The 19,830-nt window shown below is 34.1% G+C and overlaps 1 protein-coding gene across 5 annotated transcripts in view; it reads left to right on the top strand.

The window, feature by feature from the left end:
• The window catches only part of DPH6 (diphthamine biosynthesis 6), a 271,479-nt gene that overhangs the window by 98,234 nt on the left and 153,415 nt on the right, over positions 1 to 19,830 (top strand). For all 5 annotated transcript variants that reach the window (XR_003913310.1, XR_003913309.1, XM_029951822.1 and 2 more), the window contains exon 5: positions 730 to 848. Coding sequence is in view for 3 of the 5 variants with exons in the window: in XM_029951822.1 (XP_029807682.1) it covers positions 730 to 848 (119 nt within the window). In the remaining 2 variants the exon portion in view is untranslated. The remainder of the gene's footprint in view (positions 1 to 729; positions 849 to 19,830) is intronic.

The following is a 19,830-nucleotide window of genomic DNA, read 5'->3' as shown; positions in this document are numbered from 1 at the left end:
CTTCAATTTTTAATTTCTTAATCTCAAGAACTTTGAAAGGAAATATTTTTGTTCCTATTTATGAACTAGGAAACCAAAGGCCTAGAGTTTCATTGCCTTGTCAAAGTCATGTAGCTAGTCAGTGTAGGAATAGGTTTCAAATCCACATTTGTCTTGACTGGGACTTCCATTCTTTCTACTGCACAATAATGTAAAATATGTAACACAATGCCTACAGCATATTTGGTGCTCAATATGTTGTACTTTTGTTCTTTTTTTTTCCACTCAGAGTCAAATTCTTTTTAAAAATGTCAAAATTCTTTTCTAGTTCATGTTACCATGGGTATTATAACTTTAATCAATATATGACTATTTTATTAGGATAAGTTGATTTGCCTATTTTGCACATGCTTCACAGTTTTGATACCCAAGAAAGTTCTCAAAACAAGAATAATCATCCATTGGCAAAGGAAGCTTTTTAGCATAGATTTCTAAACTTAGAGCCTTACTAAAATTAATATTTCTAATCTGCCTGAAGATTTCATTTTTATCTGTTTATGCATAGCCTGTGGAAATTAAATATGTTTATGTTGTATATATAAACTTCATTATGCAAAACATGTTTTTTTAAAGCATTTTAAATGCTAAAATCCTTGAGAGAAGCATTATGTTTAAAATCAAAGTAATTGCTGTGGATCCAAGTATAGAACATTAAGATATCATCTGATTTTCTTTCATTTTATTTTGTAGGTGTAAAAGGCTTAATCTACAGCCATTAGCTTACCTTTGGCAGAGAAAGCAGGAAGATTTGCTCCGAGAGATGATATCATCTAATATTCAAGCAATCATCATCAAAGTAGCAGCTTTGGGTATGTAGCCAGACTTTCAAGGGAGCTGTCTGTTACCACGTAGATAATCTGTATTCACTAATAATGAGTTACAACAGAAAAGGAGTAATACTTTAGAATGTAAAAATGTGGAGTCACAACTGAACATCCTGAGTATGGGGAAATCTAAGATGGGTTTTTGACCATTTACCAAAGGATTACTAATGAACCTCATCATTTTCTTTTTTAAATGTATAACTGCCTCTAAATTATTATGGTCCTTTGATTTAAGTTCTTTTTATACTATTGGGAACCAAGGTTCATTGGAAACAGGAAAAGTAGGTCGATTTCTTTTTCTTTTTTTTTTAGACTTCTTAAAATCTGTGTTTGGCACATGTGATATTTTTCTTACTTATTTAAACATATTTTGAATAATGCTAAAATAGAATGATTGGCTTTGTAGTATCTGAAATAAACAAAGTAGTAGGTTTTTGTTGGGGATAGTGAGAATATTATAATTGAGAGAATGTCATTTGATCAGTTAGCATAGACACAACAGGCAGGTGGTAATGTGATTTAAATATGGATATTACATATGAGCACACTTAATTTGTTGGTTTGAATTTTTATAATATTCATTTTCAAGAAACCATAGGGTTTAGCTCAATGCATTTATTTCACAAACCTATTACAGTAAATGCCCTGGAGCCTTAGGTGTCTCAAAGACTAAATCATGTACCTCATTTGTGAGTTCACATTGCTGATCTCTGAAATAACAGGGTCGCAAGCTGTGGAGGATTTTAAAGACAAATTCCCATTTTCAACAACATTAAAAGAAAGATCCCATAATATTTCTTCTTGGCAAACACCAACCTGCTCTCTCCTTGTTGAAGTTGAAATGTTGTCTTTTGTGGAAAATCTTAGAGAGATCCAGAAGTTGATCTCCTCAAATCAAGAGTGTTCTCATTTTTGAGAAAAGGGTGCCCAGCAACCCATGATTGAAATTCTCACTATAGATATATTTGTCCTTTGAGTTTCTATATGAATCTATACAGAGTATGCTCTCTTTTGTTTTGTTTTCTGTGTGTCTCTTGCTCTCCTTTGGATTTTCTAAGATTGCCTTGTTCCTTAATGAAGTTCATGTGACACCTCACTGGACAGTGGGATAGATTAGAACCCAGAGAGAATCTACCTCATTAATAAGACAGAGCCATAGGATATAACTTTACTCATACCTTTATTACAGTTTAACTGAGATTGTGTGTCTTTTCATTTGTCTGTGTAGATGTGTGTGTGCCTCTAAGGTTAGGGATGGTGTTTAACTGTATTAAACTTATGGGTAAAGTGTAACACTGAGCTAATTTGTCTTCATCATTCCAGTGACAAAAGTATAGATCTGATTTTAACATTTATAGCACATAGCTTCTATTGATTACCTAACAGTGTGCAAAGATAAAAGTTATTCTTGAGAACAGTATTAAGAAAGGTTTTCCGGGTGGAACATTTTTTCTAAGGACACAAAAATGTGTAAATGATGCACTATAGGTTTTCAAACTTTGTCCCCACCATCCTGCCCATTTAAAGTTTTTAGACAGGGTTTTAATCAAAAAGTGGGACAAGAGGATCTTTGTAGGGAGAGGAGTTCAGCAAAGTTTTGTGGCCCATGAGATTATAGAGTGGTCTTAGAAAAGGGTTGGTTCTACATAGATGAGTAAAAATGTATTTCTGGTAACTGTGTCACATAATGTTGGTGTCTTATAGCCATCAGTGAATTTGTGAAATCTGCACACTAATAGCTTAGTGTTTTAAGAAGTTTCTGAGTTTTAGACTTACTTAAAGAGCCATGTGTACATTGTATTTAAAAAGAATCTTGCCTTTTAGAAATACTTATTTTTAAATTATACATGATTTATTTGAATGTAGACTGTGATAGCTTAAAGATATAAAATATAGACAATAATGCAACTATTAAAAAATAAAACAGCATAGGTAATAGGCTAATACCGGAAAGTAAATAAAAAATTTTAAGATAATCCAAAAGAAATCAAGAAAGGGTAAAAAAAAAAAAAAAAAGAAAACACAGAACAGATAAGACAAATAGAAAAAAAAAGTAAGATGGTAGATTCAGACCTTATCATTTTAATAATTACAGTAAGTATAAATGATCTTAATACCTACAAACAAAAGGGATTTTCAGATTTGAAAAAAAAAAGCAATAATGCCCAACTATATGGTGTCTATAAAAAATGTACTTTAATTATAGAAACATAGGCTAAAACTGAAAGGATGGAAAGTATAACACTAATTAAAGAATTTGAAGTGGTATTATTTACATCAAAGTAGCCGTTAGAACAATGAATATTATTAGGGATAAAGAGGGACATTTCATCATAATAATGGGGTCAATTTTTCAAGAAAGCATAACAATTTAAAAGTTTATATAACAATAACAGGGCTTTAAGATATCACAACACAAAACTGCTACAAGAAGAAATGGACAGATCCACAATTGTATATGGAGCTTTCAGTGTTTCTTTTCAGCAATAGCCAAAGAAAGTACACAGAATGTCATTAGGGCTGTAGGAAGTTTGAACAATACTACCAACCAGTTTGACCTACTTGGCACTTATAAAATATTCTATGCATTAACAGCAAATTACATATTTTTTCCAAATGCACAGGGACCATTCACCAAGATAGACCATATTATGGATCATAAAACAAATCTTAGTATGTGTAATATACTGAAATCGGCAAAGTATGTTCTCTGACCATAAAGGAATTAAATTAGAAAAACATATTTCACTGTTATAAATACACAGAAATGGACAAAAAATATTTTATGGACATACTATATTTATTAACAGTCTCAGAGCAGTAGTGTCACTGAAAATTGGAATGGGCAATTGATGCAATAGTTAATTAAAATGGCTGCTGAAAAATGAAAAAAGAGGGCCCCTGGGTGGCTCGGTGAATTGAGTGTCCAACTCTTGATTTCTGCTCAGGTCATTATGTCACAGTCATGGGACTGAGCCCTGTGTCCAGCTCCACGCTGAGTGGAGCTTAAGATTCCCCCTCTCCCTCTGCCCATCCCTATGCTCTTGCTCTCGAAAGGAAGGAAGAGAGGAAGGGAGGAAGGGAGGAAGGGAGGAAGGGAAGAAGGGAAGAAGGGAGGAAGGAAGAGAGAAAGAGAGAAAGAGATTTAAGAGTTAGCGTAACCAGATAAAAGAATGTGATGCCAAGACTCTACTGGGAAGGTTTCTAGGGTTGGGAGGTAGGAATGAGGCAGTGGGACACAGTGTAAGTACACAACTACGTATTTTTCCTACTTTACAAAATTGTTCTTTTGTCTTACTTGATCTGGTGGTCCCAGGCCTAAGTTTAAAGTTACCATAGGGAAGTATTATCCATGCACTAAACAAATATTGATACCACTAAGTTTGACATTCATATTTTTTTTAATTTATTTAAATTCAAGCTAGTTAACATACAGTGTAGTGTTTCAGGAGTAACCCAGTGATTCATCACTTATACCCACTACTCATCCCAACAAATGCCCTCCTTAATGCCCATTACCCATTTAGACCATTCTTAAAGACTCTTAGGGGTGTGTCATCGCTTCATCCATGTAGGAAAATTGAGGCCTCTCTATAAGGGCCGTCTGTCCTATGATTCTTTATCTTTCAAATTCTGTATTAGCCTGGAGGTGAGTCCAAGGAGATGTGTTAACAAAGCAGTTGTTTTTACTGGCCCTGTGGATTTATAATACATCTACTGAGCCAGAAAGACCAATCACAGGGGATGGGATGTGGGTCAAACAGGTAATAAATGGAAATGAAAGGTATAATAGGAAATAGAAAGGTACCGAGGGGTGCAATCATGTGACCTCTGTGCCAGGGCCTCCGAGGTGGAGATTCTTAGGCATCGCTCTCACATCTCCTGCTGACTACGTAACTGTTGTCAAGAGAAAAGTCTGAACCTGTTTTTGCAGAGAAGGGAAGTTGCTGATGTATGAGCTCTACCTAAAGATTCCATCTGCATAATTTGGAGGAACTAAATGACACAGTGCTATTTGATCACTCAATATAGGGCTAGTTTCTTACATTACCACTCAGTTATTAGTGTAAAGGCAACAGTTACCATTCTGATCATATTTCTGATCATTTGAGAATTACTAATGAATTATGTAGGTAGAAGATTTTGAACATTAGAGCTTTTTCTCTCTTTATGGGCATAAATCAAAATAATATGTTACAAAGATATCTACCTAGGTATAATGGAAAACAGATTTCTACTGCCTGCCATAGCTTGGTCTAGTCCTTTGAATACAGAATATGTCAATGAAAATGGAATTTATTTAAGGAAACACTACCCTTGAGGGAGATAGATTTGGAGGAGATATAATGAATCAGTATTACTGATAATTCCTTTGTGAAGTTATGCAAAATACATTTATGGAATACCAGTGACACCCACGCAGAGCTGTATTTGATATAATATACCAGTTGACCTCATTGGACTTATTATTTTTGTGTGCAAGCCATTTTCCTGAATTGCACAAATATACTAATATAGCCTGGTAATAATTCATTTTGCAGTTTGACTGCTATTGCCTCCTCTGTGTCGTATGCTCTATATGGATTTGGGGTGCTGGTCTTAGGGTACTACATCAGACCAAAATAATGTTCCTGAAAGCTCATCGTGATGAAAAGGATTTGCTAGTCCGAATAGAGACACTAGAGGGAGCTCTCTTCCAGGAGACTGGCTGCATCTAGAAATGGCCCTGGAGGGACAACAAAGCTTTAAATGACTGGACTAATAAGAGTATTTACTTTAACGGAACATAGTTATCAGTTAACAATGCAGGAAGAGGACTTGTATCCTTACCCAGAAAAGACTATTTAATATTCTAATTATTATGGAAGTTGATCTTTTTAAAAATCAATGACCAGGAGTAACAGAAGCCAAACAAAGGATGCCAACTATGGAGATACTATCATTAGTCTAGATTACGGTAGGACATTACTGGACAGTGTGACCTTTATATATATTTTCTAATGGCCCATGTACCACTGATTTAAAGGGGATTTATCTTTCTCATGATACGTCGGTTGGGATTGGACAGATAAAAGACCAACACTGTGTTGTCCTGAAAAGAGCACCTTGCATAGTGACATCTGGAATCTAATGACTGTTAAAAGCCAATACTGTGATATCTGGATATAGTTATGTTCTCAAACCAGACGGAATCCAGAATTTATTGAATGTGCACGAAAAGAGTTGTTTTTGTTGGGGAAGAAATGGAGAATGTTACTATAATCTCATATGCTCACCTGGGTCACAGTATATCCACCGTAATAAGGAAGGAGCTGGAAAGCTGTTCTCCTGTTAGCTGTACTTTTTCATTACTTCTGTTCTTTAAATGTATCTGCATGGTGAGAGCTTTCTGAGCAAATTTTATAGAAACTTGGGACCTAGGCTAAAAGACAAGCATTAAAATTTAATTTATGAGTGAACAGTGAGAACTCCACAGAGATTTATTTCTCTGGAAGTATATGTTTATACTTCAAGGGTGGGGGGATGAGACCAGGATCTTGGAGATATCTGGGTTATAAAACTGAAGACACTAGTTTATTCCCCCCCAGAGATTTTTTTTTTTTTTTTTTTTACATTTTAAAGTGTGAAGACACAAGTCATTTCCTTCACTTTTTCAAGGAAAAACTCTCAGAAGGGGAGGGGAAGAACTGTGTTCTTTTTCCCAAGTAAACATGCAGATTTGTTTTGGGGGGTATTCCGTACCTTCAGATTCAATTACTTGAAAGATTACATCGCATTCTCATCACCTTGCTCCAGTGATAAAAGCTGGGTTAGAGAAGAGCCAGAAAGGTATTATCTACTTATTACATGTAAGCAGTAATAATCATCTGTTCTGCTCCAGGAAACTCATGTTAGCATTCAGCATATTAATAAACATAGATATTAAAAATTTAGCAATATATGAAACAGTCTCAGAATAACAATGCTGCTGCTACTGCTACCACCAATATGATCATTGAAAATAGCAAAAAATACTTTTTTACATGTTTTTCTGAATTTTTCCTACCAGTGTTCTCTATTTAGTATGATCATAAAGCTACTATATTCTGTATACTACTTTTTAACAATTATTGGAGATACAATTAATCTAATTCATAAATTTAAAGAGTTTTCTAGTATACATACATGCTTATGCAATCATCACCATAATCAAATTTTAGAACATTTTTATATCCCCTAAAAGAAACCTGAAACCTGTATGCATTAGCAATCATTCTGCATTTCCCCCCAGCCTTCCCCTTGCATCTCCACTACTAAGCCCCATGAAGCCATTTGCATCTTTGTATCTTTATAGCTTTGCCTATCCTATGTCTTTATACATTTGCCTATTTCCTATGAATGAAATTTTACAATATGTGATCTTTTGGATTGGCTTCTTTCACTTGAAATGTTTTCAAGATTCATCTATATTATATCATAGATTAGTATTTATTGCCATATAATATTTTGTGATGAATTTTCTTTTATATGCATTGCTTCATTTAGTTTGCTATTCCTCTGTTTAGAAATTTTGCTTATCTGTTCATAAGAGGGACTGACCTATAATATTTTTTCCTAGTAATTACAGGTATGGATAATCAGGTTACCCTGGCCTCATAAAGCTTTGTAGTATTTCTTCTTTTTCTGTTATTTAAAAGTTTTTTGTAGGATTAGTATTAACATTTTCTTCAGTGTCTTGAAGTACTTATTGTTTAAGCCCTCTGGCTGTGGAGTATCTTTGGGGAAAGTTTTCAACTTGAGATTCAATTTCTCTGTTAGAGTGAATGTTTAAATTTTCCACTTCTTATTTCAGTTTTTTAAATTGTGTTTTTCCCAGAATTTTTTCTATTTCTTCTACATTCCAAAAATTATAGGTATAAAGTAATTCCTAATGACTTCTTATTGTCCTATCATCTGTAGGATCAGTAGTGATGTCATCTTTTACATTCCAGTTGGTAATTTCTTTTCCTCTTCCTCGCCTATATCAGTCTTATAGGGATTTATCAATTTTATTAGTCTTTTCATTTTGTTGGTTTTCTATATTATATGTTGGTTTTCTATTTTTTAAATTTCTGCTATCTTTATTTTTCCTTCCCTTATAATCTTTTTTGGGTTTAATTTGCTGTTCATCATTTCTAACTTCTTTTTATTTTAATTGAGATATATTGACATATACAATGTTATGTTAGTTTCAGGTCTACAACATAATCATTCAAATTTGTATATGTTTGAAATATTTTCTAATTACTTGATGCATGCATATAAACTAAATTTCACCCTTGTTTTCTAGTATATATTGTTAAGCTATAATTTTTCCTTCAAATACAGCTATAGTTGTAGTATTTTCAAATATTTTTTACTTTTTATTGAAATTTCTTCTCTAATCCATAGGTTATTCAGAAATGCATTGCTTAATTTTATACATTGCTTAATTTCCAAATATGAGGGCTTTGTATTTATCTTTATGTAATTAATTTCTAGCTCAATCACATTTTGGTCAGATAACATACTCAGGAGTATTGCAATTCTTTGCAATTTTGAGGAGATGCTTTATAAACTAGTTTATGGTATAATAAGTTATTTCTCAGTTTTTCTTTTTATCCATTTTGTCATCAATTTTTCATGACATTGCTTTTTGCTTTTTTCTACTTTTGGTATATGGAATATTTTAATGTTTTCTGTTGTTCTCGTAGGGATCACTTTAATCTTTTCAAAAACATTATTTAACTTAGTCTTTAAATATCAATATAAAAAAGTGAATAACATCTTTTTAGTCTTTCATAATAAATATAAGGAATTTAATGGGGTAGGCCCATAGAAAGGCCAAAAACATAGCCTTTACTTTTTCCAGCCCATTCCCCCCACCATTTTCTAGTCCCTGAAGTTTGAGCCCATATTGTTGTTATTATTGTTAACTATTATTAGTTATATATATTGCTTATATTTCAAAAATGAATTTGACATTTACATTGCACTGTCTGATTTATAAAACTTCTTTTTGGCATAATTGACCAAGTTTTGGTCCTAGCCACTAATTATTTTATATTATAACTTTCCTATTCTTGATCTTTTTATTTTTACCTTAATTCATTCAAGTGAAATATGTCTTCGATACCTGTCTCAGTAACTGTCTATATCTCAAAAACAATTTTTTGAGCCCAGATTATCTTTCTTTTGCCTTAACAAATGTAAGCTTATAATTTGAGTTTTCTACTTTTGTAAGTAACTTACCTGTTTATTTGTATGTATGTATTTTATAATAATTCAGCACTTCCCTCTGACAACCACCCGTTTGTTCTCTATACTTAAGAGCCTTTTTTCACTTGTCTTTTTCTTTGTCCATTTGTTTTATTTCTTAAATTCCACATGTGAATAAAATCGTGTGTCTTTCTCTGGCTTATTTTGCTTAGTATTGAACCTTGTAGACCTAATTTATGCTATTGCAAATGCCAAGATTTCATTCTTTTTTATGGGTGAGTAATACTTCATTATATATATATATATAATGTTTATATATGTATATATATATACACACATATATATAATTTGTGTGTATATATATGTATACACACACACACACACACACACACACACACCACTTCTTTATCCATTTGTCTGTTGGTAGACTTGGATTGCTTTCATATCTTGGCTATTATGAATAATACTGCAGTAGACAGAGAGGTACATATATCTTTTTGAATCAGTGGTTTCATTTTCTTTGAATAAACAGCCAGCAGTGGAATGATGGGATCATATGCTAATTTTATTTTTAATTTTTTGAAGAACCTCTATACTGTTTTCCACAATGATTGCATCAATTTGCATTCCCACCAATAGTGCACAAAAGTTTGTTTTTTGGAGTTTTGGGGTTTTTTTATATCCTTACCAACACTTGTTATTTCTTGTGTTTTTAAATTTAGCCATTCTGACAGGTCTGAGGTGATATATCATTATGCTTTTGATTTACATTTCTCTGGTGATGAGTGATGTTGAACATCTTTTCATGTGTCTTTTGTCCATCTGTATGTCTCTTCAGGTCCTCTGCCCATTTGTCAACCAGACTGTTTTTTGGTGTTGAGCTGTGTTAGTTTCTTATATATTTTGGATATCAACCCCTTAATGGATATATCATTTGAAAATATCTTCTCCCATTTAGTAAGCTGCCTTTTTGTTTTGTTGATGATTTCCTTCACTGTGCAAAAGCTTTTTATTTTGGTATGGTCCCGGTAGTTTGACTTTGTTTTTGTTTCTCTTGCCAGAGGGCACATATCTAGAAAAATGTTTCTATAGCTCCTGCCAAAGAAATTACTGTCTATGTTTTCTTCTGGAAGTTTTATGATTGCAGGTCTTTTAATCCATTTGGAGTTTTTTGTTGTATATGGTGTAAGAAAGTGGTCCAGTTTCATTCTTTTGCATGTAGCCATCCAGTTTTCCCTGTAGTATTTGTTGAAGAGATTATCTTTCCCCATTGTATATTCTTGCCTCCTTTGTCATAGATTAATTGACCATAAAAGTGTGGGTTTATTTCTGGACTGTCTGTTCTGTTCCACTGGTCTATGTATCTATTTTTGTGCTAGTATAATATATTGTTTTGATTACTACAGCTTTGTAATATATCTGGAAATCTAGAATTGTGATACCTCCAGCTTTGTACTTTTTTTTCAAGAATGCTTTGGCAGTAATTGAACACTTTTTATTGATGTGCTGATTCCCTCCTTCCCTGGAATGCAGGAATGAATGCTTTAAGTAGATTAAACAACTCCTCTCACTTCCTCCCCTATGATCAGATCCTTCTTCTCTCTTTCTAGTTGGGCTAATTTCTGGTAGGACTTGTGCATAGTCTGAGAACTCTGTTATAAATGTGAGTCTGAAAAACCACCGAAGAGAATAGGAAATGATGATAGGAAACTCAACTGCAGCAAACATTATACCTGGAAGATTGTACCTCTTTCAGGGGTATAAGTGAGCAATATACTCGTCAATAGCATATTTCCCATTTGTACCCATTTCAAACATGTAGTTGTTGTTTTCTTCTCTTATATTTCCAAATTTCATGTACTGCTTTCCCTTGTATTTTGTTCACCCACATGTGTAACATTATTATTAGTGGTCCCCAGCCATGGCTACACATTAGAATCCTCTGGGGAGACTTTGAAAAAGTACTTCTATGTAGTCTCCACTCTAATATGGTAGTTCTGGAGTACGGCATAAGTAATGGTATTTGTTAAAAGTTTGCCAAGTGATTGATACTAAGGGGCAGCCACTCTTTGCCTATTATATAAAAATCTCTTGTGCCACCTCTTAGGCTTTTCAGTGTCAAAGTACTCATCCTCATTATATTTCATTGTTTGGGATATTTATGTCTCTAATTCTTGTAACAAAATTATTCCAAGAAGGTGTGCCATGTTAATATGGGCCGATATAGCCTGTGGCAAATTGCCGCCTATGTACCGTAGTTTAAGGAACACCTTTTTTGTTTTACTATGACTTAACTTGATTTTAAGAAAGAGTACTGGACTCAGAATCAAAATATGTCATTTCAATGCCTGATTTTATCATGTGTTAGCCTTGCAATCTAGAGAATTCACTTAGCCCCAGAACCTTCATTTTCACAGCTCCTATTTTCTTACCAGTAAAACAAATGTTTTTGCATCTGTCCACTAAACATTTCCTACTAAAATGGGACTCTAGCTATGAAAGTTTTGAACAGCTTAACATGTTACACACATTAGTATTGCTGCTAGACTGGTATAGGGATAATTATGAGTGACTTTTGATATGCAATGATACATGTTAACAAATATACATAGTGGGTAGCTAAGCTTTTCTCTTATATTTCATTTGCTCTTTCATTTTCCTATCTGGCAAAAAAAGAAGCTTGGGTGTTGTATAACTTAACTGCAACATAAATCCAATGCACCTCTCTCTGTTTGCTCCTATCAAACTCATTAGAAGTTTCCCAGGCAAAAGATGGAATATAGGCAACACAATTAAAGCTGTTGGTTTTCGACGGAAATGGAGCTAGGAGATGTATTTTTCTTTTTCTTTTTTCTTAACAGGTTCAGAAAAATCAGTTTCTGAACTAAGATTAAATTTTGGAGTTTTTTGGCTTCTTATGCTGTACTTGTTAACCTCACATTTTTATTTGCTTTTTAAAAGATGTTTAAGATCAGATAAAAGTTATATGTTTTGGGAAAATGGAACAGTATCACAATTTATAAATAACAATGTTTTTGAATGACCCTAAAGTGTTTAATTTGAAAGATACAGGAAATGAATTCATAGTTGACATTGATGATGATTTACACTAATTTTTCTAGGAGGAAATGTTTGTATTAAGCAGTTAAAAGCATAATTATAATGGTTACTGCACAAAGCCCAGCTTTATAGGGTCTGAAAGAGCAAGTGCTACAAATGGTTGTAGATAATAATTAGATTGAAAATCACTGATTTTATTTCATTTTATTTTTTATTTTTTGGCTACCAGATAAAGAAAGATCTTATAAGAGTAAATTTCTCACCTGCCTCAGGCAGGAGTAATTAGATGTAAGCAAATTTAATGGAGCCTGTGTGCTCTGGGGCCATTCAGCTGTGCTTCGATAATTGCATTTTTTTAAGTATAAAGGTTGTTTAACATATTAAGTAGCAAAAAAGTTAAGGTACAGGTTATCTATTTATCTTTTAGGTAAATAACTGTGGTAGTTTATAAACCAAGTAGTAATGAATGCATTACCAAATAAAAGACTCCAGTCAGGAGAAGCAAATGCAGCCCATAGTATGCAATTATATATGTAAGTCCCTCATTCATTAGTATTAGCATGACTTCAGACTACTTTCCTCATTGTTCCCCTTTTTCTATGTACTTTCACTTAGAAAGCTCAAGCATTACTTAACCATATATTTGAGCAAATAGATATCATGTTTTGATGATTTATTTTGTAATTCAATCTTTACATATTAACATGGTTAACTCTGTTCCAAGACACAGGTCCACATTAGCAAATTAATCTCCCCTCTTCCCTTACAGACTAGCTTTAGCTCTTATGTCCATAGTCCTCTAGGATCTAGCTCCCGTTCAATCAGTTTTGATTTTTACCACTCCTAACTCATAAAAACTATATACCAATATACAGTTAAAACAAAATAGCATTACTAAAGTATTACTCATATCAAGGATAGATGTTTTTCATTATACAAATCCTTTCAATATTGAATTTTGTTGATGTTTAAAATTTTATTTAATTTACTTAGAGTTGCTCAAAGACACCAGATTTCATATGTAGAATGTGTGTATATAAGTAATGTAAGATAAAACAAATGACTTAATAGTTAATTCATATTTAGTTAAATAAAACTAATACAAAATCAATAGTAAGTCAGTATCACATATTGGAAGGCCTATATCACTCTTTTTTATCCTACTCTTTTATTCCTTTAAACAGTTATTTGAATGAACCCTTTACTGGCATGCTGATTAAATATGTAGATGACACATAGGTTCTTGGGAACATTTATTCTTTGATACATTCAGAATACTGATTCATATTAGTTGGCTGGGAGTAGGGACTAAATCTGACCAGGTCAGATGTAGTACGAGTAAACATAAAGAGTTCTGAGTATTGATCCCTAAAACCAGCTCCACAATACAGGATGGATAAGATACTGCTTAACACCAGCACTTGAGAGAAACATCTCTGAGGTTGTATGATACTCCGTGTGTCAGTGGTACCCGAGGGGTTGTAGTAACAGAGTTCATGTGGAATATTTTGTCTCATTATGCACCTTTATTCACAAAGGGTACATCTATAGTAATTTTTTAAAAAGGCAGGATAAGTAATTGCATCCCAAATCTATGCAAAAGGTATTTATAGGGGAAAACATCCTGAAATAAAAATGACAGTGGATTAGCAGATGATATCACTGGAAAGTGTTAGCAGGAAAAGTTCTTTTTTTTTTTCTATTTTTTAAATTTTCTACAATGACCAGAAATTGCTTTTTAAGCAGGGGGAAGATTGCATTAAAATGGGACACACAAACAGCTATAGTTTAGTGAGTGGAGAGTGACCAGAACAATGGAAGGGCACACAGGGATGCCAGAGGAGGACTATTTGAAGGAGCTACATGTTTAGCCTGAAATGAAGGCAGCAGGTGACTGGGCCAAGGAGAACGGGGATTTTTGTAGCAACCCACAATCTTTGAAAGACTGCTGATACTTTTTGTGGCATCAGAGGATAATTCTAAAAGCACCTGGGGGCGCCTGGGTGGCTCTGTCGGTTAAGCATCCGACTTCAGCTCAGGTCATAATCTCATGGTTCGTGGGCTCGAGCCCCACGTCAGGCTCTGTGCTGATGCTCAGAGCCTGGAGCCTGTCTTCAGATTCCGTGCCTACTTCTCTCTCTCTGCCCCTCTCCTCCTCATGCTGTCTCTGTCTCTCTGTCTCTCTCTCTGTCTCTCTGTCTCTCTCTCTCTCAAAAATAAATAAAACATTAAAAAAATTTTTTTAATTTAAAAGCAAGTGGAAGTTATGTGGTGAAACATGTCTTGGTTTGGTATGAGAACTTTGTAACATTTGGAGAGCGCTCATATAATGGCATAGGAGGTTACCCCAAGACTCTATTGCATGGCCTTTGCCTTTCCCATATAATATGGCTTATTTGTACTGTGTGTAACACAATGGTAATCAGAGGTTATAGAATTGAACTAGCAAAGGTTGCCTTGGGGAGGCAATGCCACCCCTCCCTAGTGGCTTCTGGCTGTACTGTTGAATGATGAAGCTTTGCCATTTGACATTAGATAATTTCAGAACAGGGGTTGTCTGGGTGGCTTAGTTGGCTAAGTGTCTGACTTGGGTTCAGGACATGATCTAATGATTCATGAGTTCAACCCCTGCATTGGGCTCTGTGCCGGCATCTCAGAGCCTGGAGCCTACTTTGGATTCTGTGTCTGCCCTTCCCCCACTCATACTCTTTCTCTCTCAAAAATAAAATAAAAACAGTAGATAATTTCAGAACAGTATGCCACTGGCTCTGAAGGAACTTTATCTATAGAGAAAATTTTAGAAATGGTTTGAGGACAAATATATAATACTGTCAGAAAAAGCATATAGTGTGCAAAGATGATCACTTTGAAGGTGACAGGCTTCATTTGAATACATAAAAGTCAGTCTTTATTACTTGTTAGTTTTTATTAAAATCTGATTCTGGCACAGAGCTCAGTAATGAGATACTTAAACTCAGTTATGGCTTTCAGATTCCACTGGATAAGTAAAAATTTTCTTACTTGCTTATCTTGCCATTGTCTTTTGGTCTCTTGTTTCCTTCTTGATTTGGGAGCACAAAACTTTCTTCCCTACTCTGTTACCCTGGATCTTGTCCATAGTGAAATTCTTTTTTCTTTTTGTAACTTGAAGGTGAACTATACTTTTGAAAGAGGTAACTTAGTGTTAGGGAAGAAAAGAGAAATTATCCCTGAAACTTTGTTTTCGATACTTAGCAAGTTTTACAATTAATGACAGAAGTTTCTCTGGTGGCCTCTCCTCCCAAAGACTGTGCTTATTTATTTTCCCCAATAGTCTCATGTGACCTTGTTAAAAGCTTCATGTAATTCCCAAATAAATTACATTTACTGGTTTGCTTCTATCTAGTATTTTATTGACATTTCCAGATAAGTTTAATAGGATGGAGAGAAACAGTGTTCTCTTTATAGACTCAGTGGGTGATTTGACCTTAGCAGGTTAACCTTATCCTGATGTTGAAGGAAGCTATTCTTAATTAGACTCTATCAGTTTCTCCATTATCACCAAGAGAGCCACTGGTCTGTAATTCTATAAATCTTAATTTGATTGTTTTTTTCTTTTCTACAGAAAAGCGACCATATTACCAAAGTCGCAATATTTGAAAACAGTTGCTGGTTTTCCAGATACATTGCACATCCTCATCTGTAGCTCAGCCATTTCACACTTTATTTACTTCAGAAACTCTCAGTTGAATACCATCTGGTCATGGTGATTTATTGCTGTGGAATTTCTCAAGTTGCTCTATTATTTTCTCCTAGGAGATTGCTCTCTGTTACTGCCCCACTGATTTTCTCAGAAAGTGCCCTTGGAATAGTCGTTTCCCTTGTATCCTGTACAGACAAGGTCATTGCCAAATAAAACTGAATTAAACTTCTCTGCTGCTGCTTCTCATCCTCTTACTTGCTGTCTTCATGGCAAGTCCTCATTAATGGGGAGAAAGGCAGCACGTAGTCCAACCACTCATGCTGGCTGTCTAGCCTTCATGTTACCTTTTGTATTTTTATCTTTCAGATTCTCCCTTTCTTTGACAGTATATTTTTGGTATTTAATTCAGGTAAATAAAGCTGGATTAAAAAATGTTCTAAATACTTTCGGTGTGTTCGTAAATGTCTGTATGGATTTATTCCTAGCTTTCGTTTGTTTATTTTCACCTACTCACAAATTTCTCTCTTGACCTTTCAGGTAATGACACAGTGCATACATCTGTCATAGCCAGCGTCCTTATCTGTCTTCCAAGCAGCCTGGACAGTTTTAAACTCTTTACTTGCCTCTTAGAGGGCTGCTCACCATTTTTTTCTTTTAGATTTTTAACATATACTTCTTAAAGTCTACCTCTTTGGGTTAACATTCAGAGATGCCCATACTAATTAGATCATGAGCTTTAATTGTGCAACCTTCCCAATTGCTGAGTTCCACTCCTACACATACTCACCTGTGGTAATTCCTGTATGTCATATTAATCTATTTCCTCTTTTATAACTGCCCATATAGGCCAAGATAAGGCATATTAATTATTGCTTCTACACATTGTGCTCTTCTGTCATTCATTTAGATAATAATGGACATAATTAAAACCATTCATTGCAATAGCCTTCCTAAGAAATAATGCTGAACAGTAAAGGTTAGAAGCAATTTGCATTATTCTTTCATATTCTATGGTTAACGTATCATTTTTTTACCTGAACTTTGTTCAAATAATTATTTTGTTAAAAAGGGTTACTTAATGTGCATTCAAGTGTAGTTTAATTGGTATTAGAAATACACTTCTATCTTTACACAAAATAATTTAGCACAAAATTTTTAAATTTATAACTTAAGTATTGAAACATCAAAAGTTGACACTTTTGACATTTCCCAAATGTATTGTAAATTACCTACTATTTTAAATTGAGGGGGTAATAAGCTGAAGTTTAAATATCAAATTCTGAGTATGTGTGATAAAATCTTTCCTTAAGATTCAAATACAAATACTTCCATTCTCAAGGTCATCCATCTCTGAATAGAGTGCCTTTTGGTCAATCTTTGAAGGGGAGAAACAGATTATAACAGCAGAGGAAATAAATGCTGATTTTGTTCATTTTATTGCTAACACATTTTTTCTTATCTAAGTAGGACAGGCTGTTCTAACACTGAGTTACATCCGTAACTCTTTGGTGCTGGTATGCAGTTGTTCTTTAAATTTTTTAATAGATTGATATCCTGTCTATCCCAAAGCTACTGTGTATGTATTAATATATGTAATAATTACCTTACAAGAAATATATACTATAATTCCAAAATCTATCTTTCTACCTTCATCTCAATGAGTAGCTCCAATTTCCTCTATTCTATAAAAATCAAAAACACACAGAATGCAATATTTACAAATAAATAAGTTCTTATTTAATGCAGCTATTATAAAAGTTAGCTCTCTGAAGTAACATTTATGTTTGTGTCAGACAGCTTATACTAAAACAATTTTCATGATGATACGTAACAGTTAACTAAAAACTCCTGGAAAGTAAGTCCACAAATACTTGGTTATTTGTTTGTTTAGCCATAAGGCTATTTAATAACTATACTGTCCAAGCAGATATTCATGTTTAGTGCCTTAAATATCAATATTATTCTGTATTTGCCATGGTTGGAAGGTGAAATTATCCTATTTTAACTGAGTGCCCAACATTTATCCATTAAAATTGCTTGGAGGAAAGATATGTTATAAAGGATGTAGGGCTTGTCCTCTGACAACTTCTCTTTCAGGTAGATACTATTGTATTAGTTGATGTGTCAAGCTTGTAGAAATGCATATAGGTCACAGTCAGTATAAACTTGCAGAAGAGCCCCCTGAGGTATTGCATCTCAAGATATGGGATCTGAGGTACTGGCTATTATGATTCTCCAGAGTCCCCTGTACTTATTTTTCTAATGAGTTATTCTTTCACTAGAAAAGTCCTGGGGCACACTTTCTTCTGAATTTGATTCCATCTTCACTCAAGCAGAATTTAGTTCAAGTTCTGAGTAGTTTCAATCCTAATGTTTTCTTCCTTTATTCAGAATTTGTTTTTTTTTTTTTAATGTCGTTTGGAATGGAGAAATGTATTAGGAAATGTAATGGTCAGGGTTCCTCAGAGAAACAGAGCCAATAGGATGTAAATGGTGGCATATTATGAAGAATTAACATATGTGATCATGGAGACTGAGAAGTCCCACAGTCTTCTGCCTGCAAGTTGAAGACCCAGGAAAACAAGAGGTATAATTTAGTCCAAGTTCGAAGGCCTGAGAACCAAGGGAGCCAGTGATATAAATCCAAGTCAAAAGGCAGGAGAAGATGTGAGATGGGCCTCGTTCTGCCAAGGTCCTTATGGATTGGTTGATGTGCACTCACACTGGGGAGGGTAATCTACTTACCTGAGGCCACCGATTCAAACACCAATCTCATCCAGAAACACCCTCACAGATACATCCAGAAACAGTGTTTAATCTGAGGACCTCATGACCCAGTCAATCTGTCACATAAAATTAACCACTGTGGGAAGAAAAGGGAAGAATTGGAAGCCAGAGCTCCTATAACCATCTTGCCCAGAATCTTCTTTGAAAGATTTTTAGGTGAAAATGACCAGATCAGATTTACATTTTGGACAGCTCTCTGACGACAGTGTCAATTGAAGTTTGATATTCCTCAAAGCTCTTTCCTGTATTTTCTCTTCTCACTTTGCATATTCTCCTTGAGTCATTTCACCTCATAGTATCTATTTCTATATTAGTATCTCTAGCCCAGAGTTCTCTGTTGAACTTTAACCCCTTATATCTAATTGCCAATTAGATAGCCCTTCTTGGGTGATTCACTGGAACCTCAAATACATGTCTAAATGATTCTACCTTTATTTTCCTTCCCAAATCATCTTCTGTTATTATCCTATATCTGAAGTAAATGGTGACACCACTTTTCAAATTGTCCAGAGTCAGAAACCTGAGAATCATCCTTGCCTTTTCTCTTTCCTGTGTTTCCTATACCTAGTTCATTAGCAAGTACTGTATATCCTACCTATTATATGCTGCTCTCAAATCTGTTCTTTTCCTTTTGTACCTGTTGCCTTGTCAGTTACATACACTCTCAGTATTACATTAGCCCCTTTATGTGGCTTCTTACCTTCAGTCTTATTTCCTGCCCAGGAATTATACTGAAGCTAGAGTGATCTTTCTGAAAGTCAAATTAGATTCTGTCATTCCTCTGCTTATCATTTCTCTGTCTTCTCTGTGACCTTACATTCAAGTGTAAATTCTTTAAGATGAAACTCAAGGACCTATAGGATCTAGCTGTCTACTTTTTTAACCTCAACTTTTACTCCTTCAAACACTCCCTAGTTATATTGAGCTTCTTTCAGTTTCCAATACTAACTATATTAAATTCTACTATGAAAATTTAGGAAGAGATCTCTAAACAAAATATTTCAAATTACTCTCAAAAAAATCCCTGTTTGAAATGCATATCTTTTACTTTTGATTCGTTTTTTACATGTTAAAACTGTGTAATCTTTTTAAAGGTAGAAAAAAGGACCATTTCAGCTATCACCAGCAAGTATTGATTATCATTAACTGCATAATTATACTTAATATGATTTATTGGTCATTCATTTTATGGATGTCATGATTCTTAAAAGCAAATCCATA

Source organism: Suricata suricatta, chromosome 9, assembly GCF_006229205.1.
Source record: "Suricata suricatta isolate VVHF042 chromosome 9, meerkat_22Aug2017_6uvM2_HiC, whole genome shotgun sequence".
In the NCBI taxonomy this organism is placed as follows: domain Eukaryota; kingdom Metazoa; phylum Chordata; class Mammalia; order Carnivora; family Herpestidae; genus Suricata; species Suricata suricatta.
This window is presented reverse-complemented; position numbering and strand designations above follow the sequence as displayed.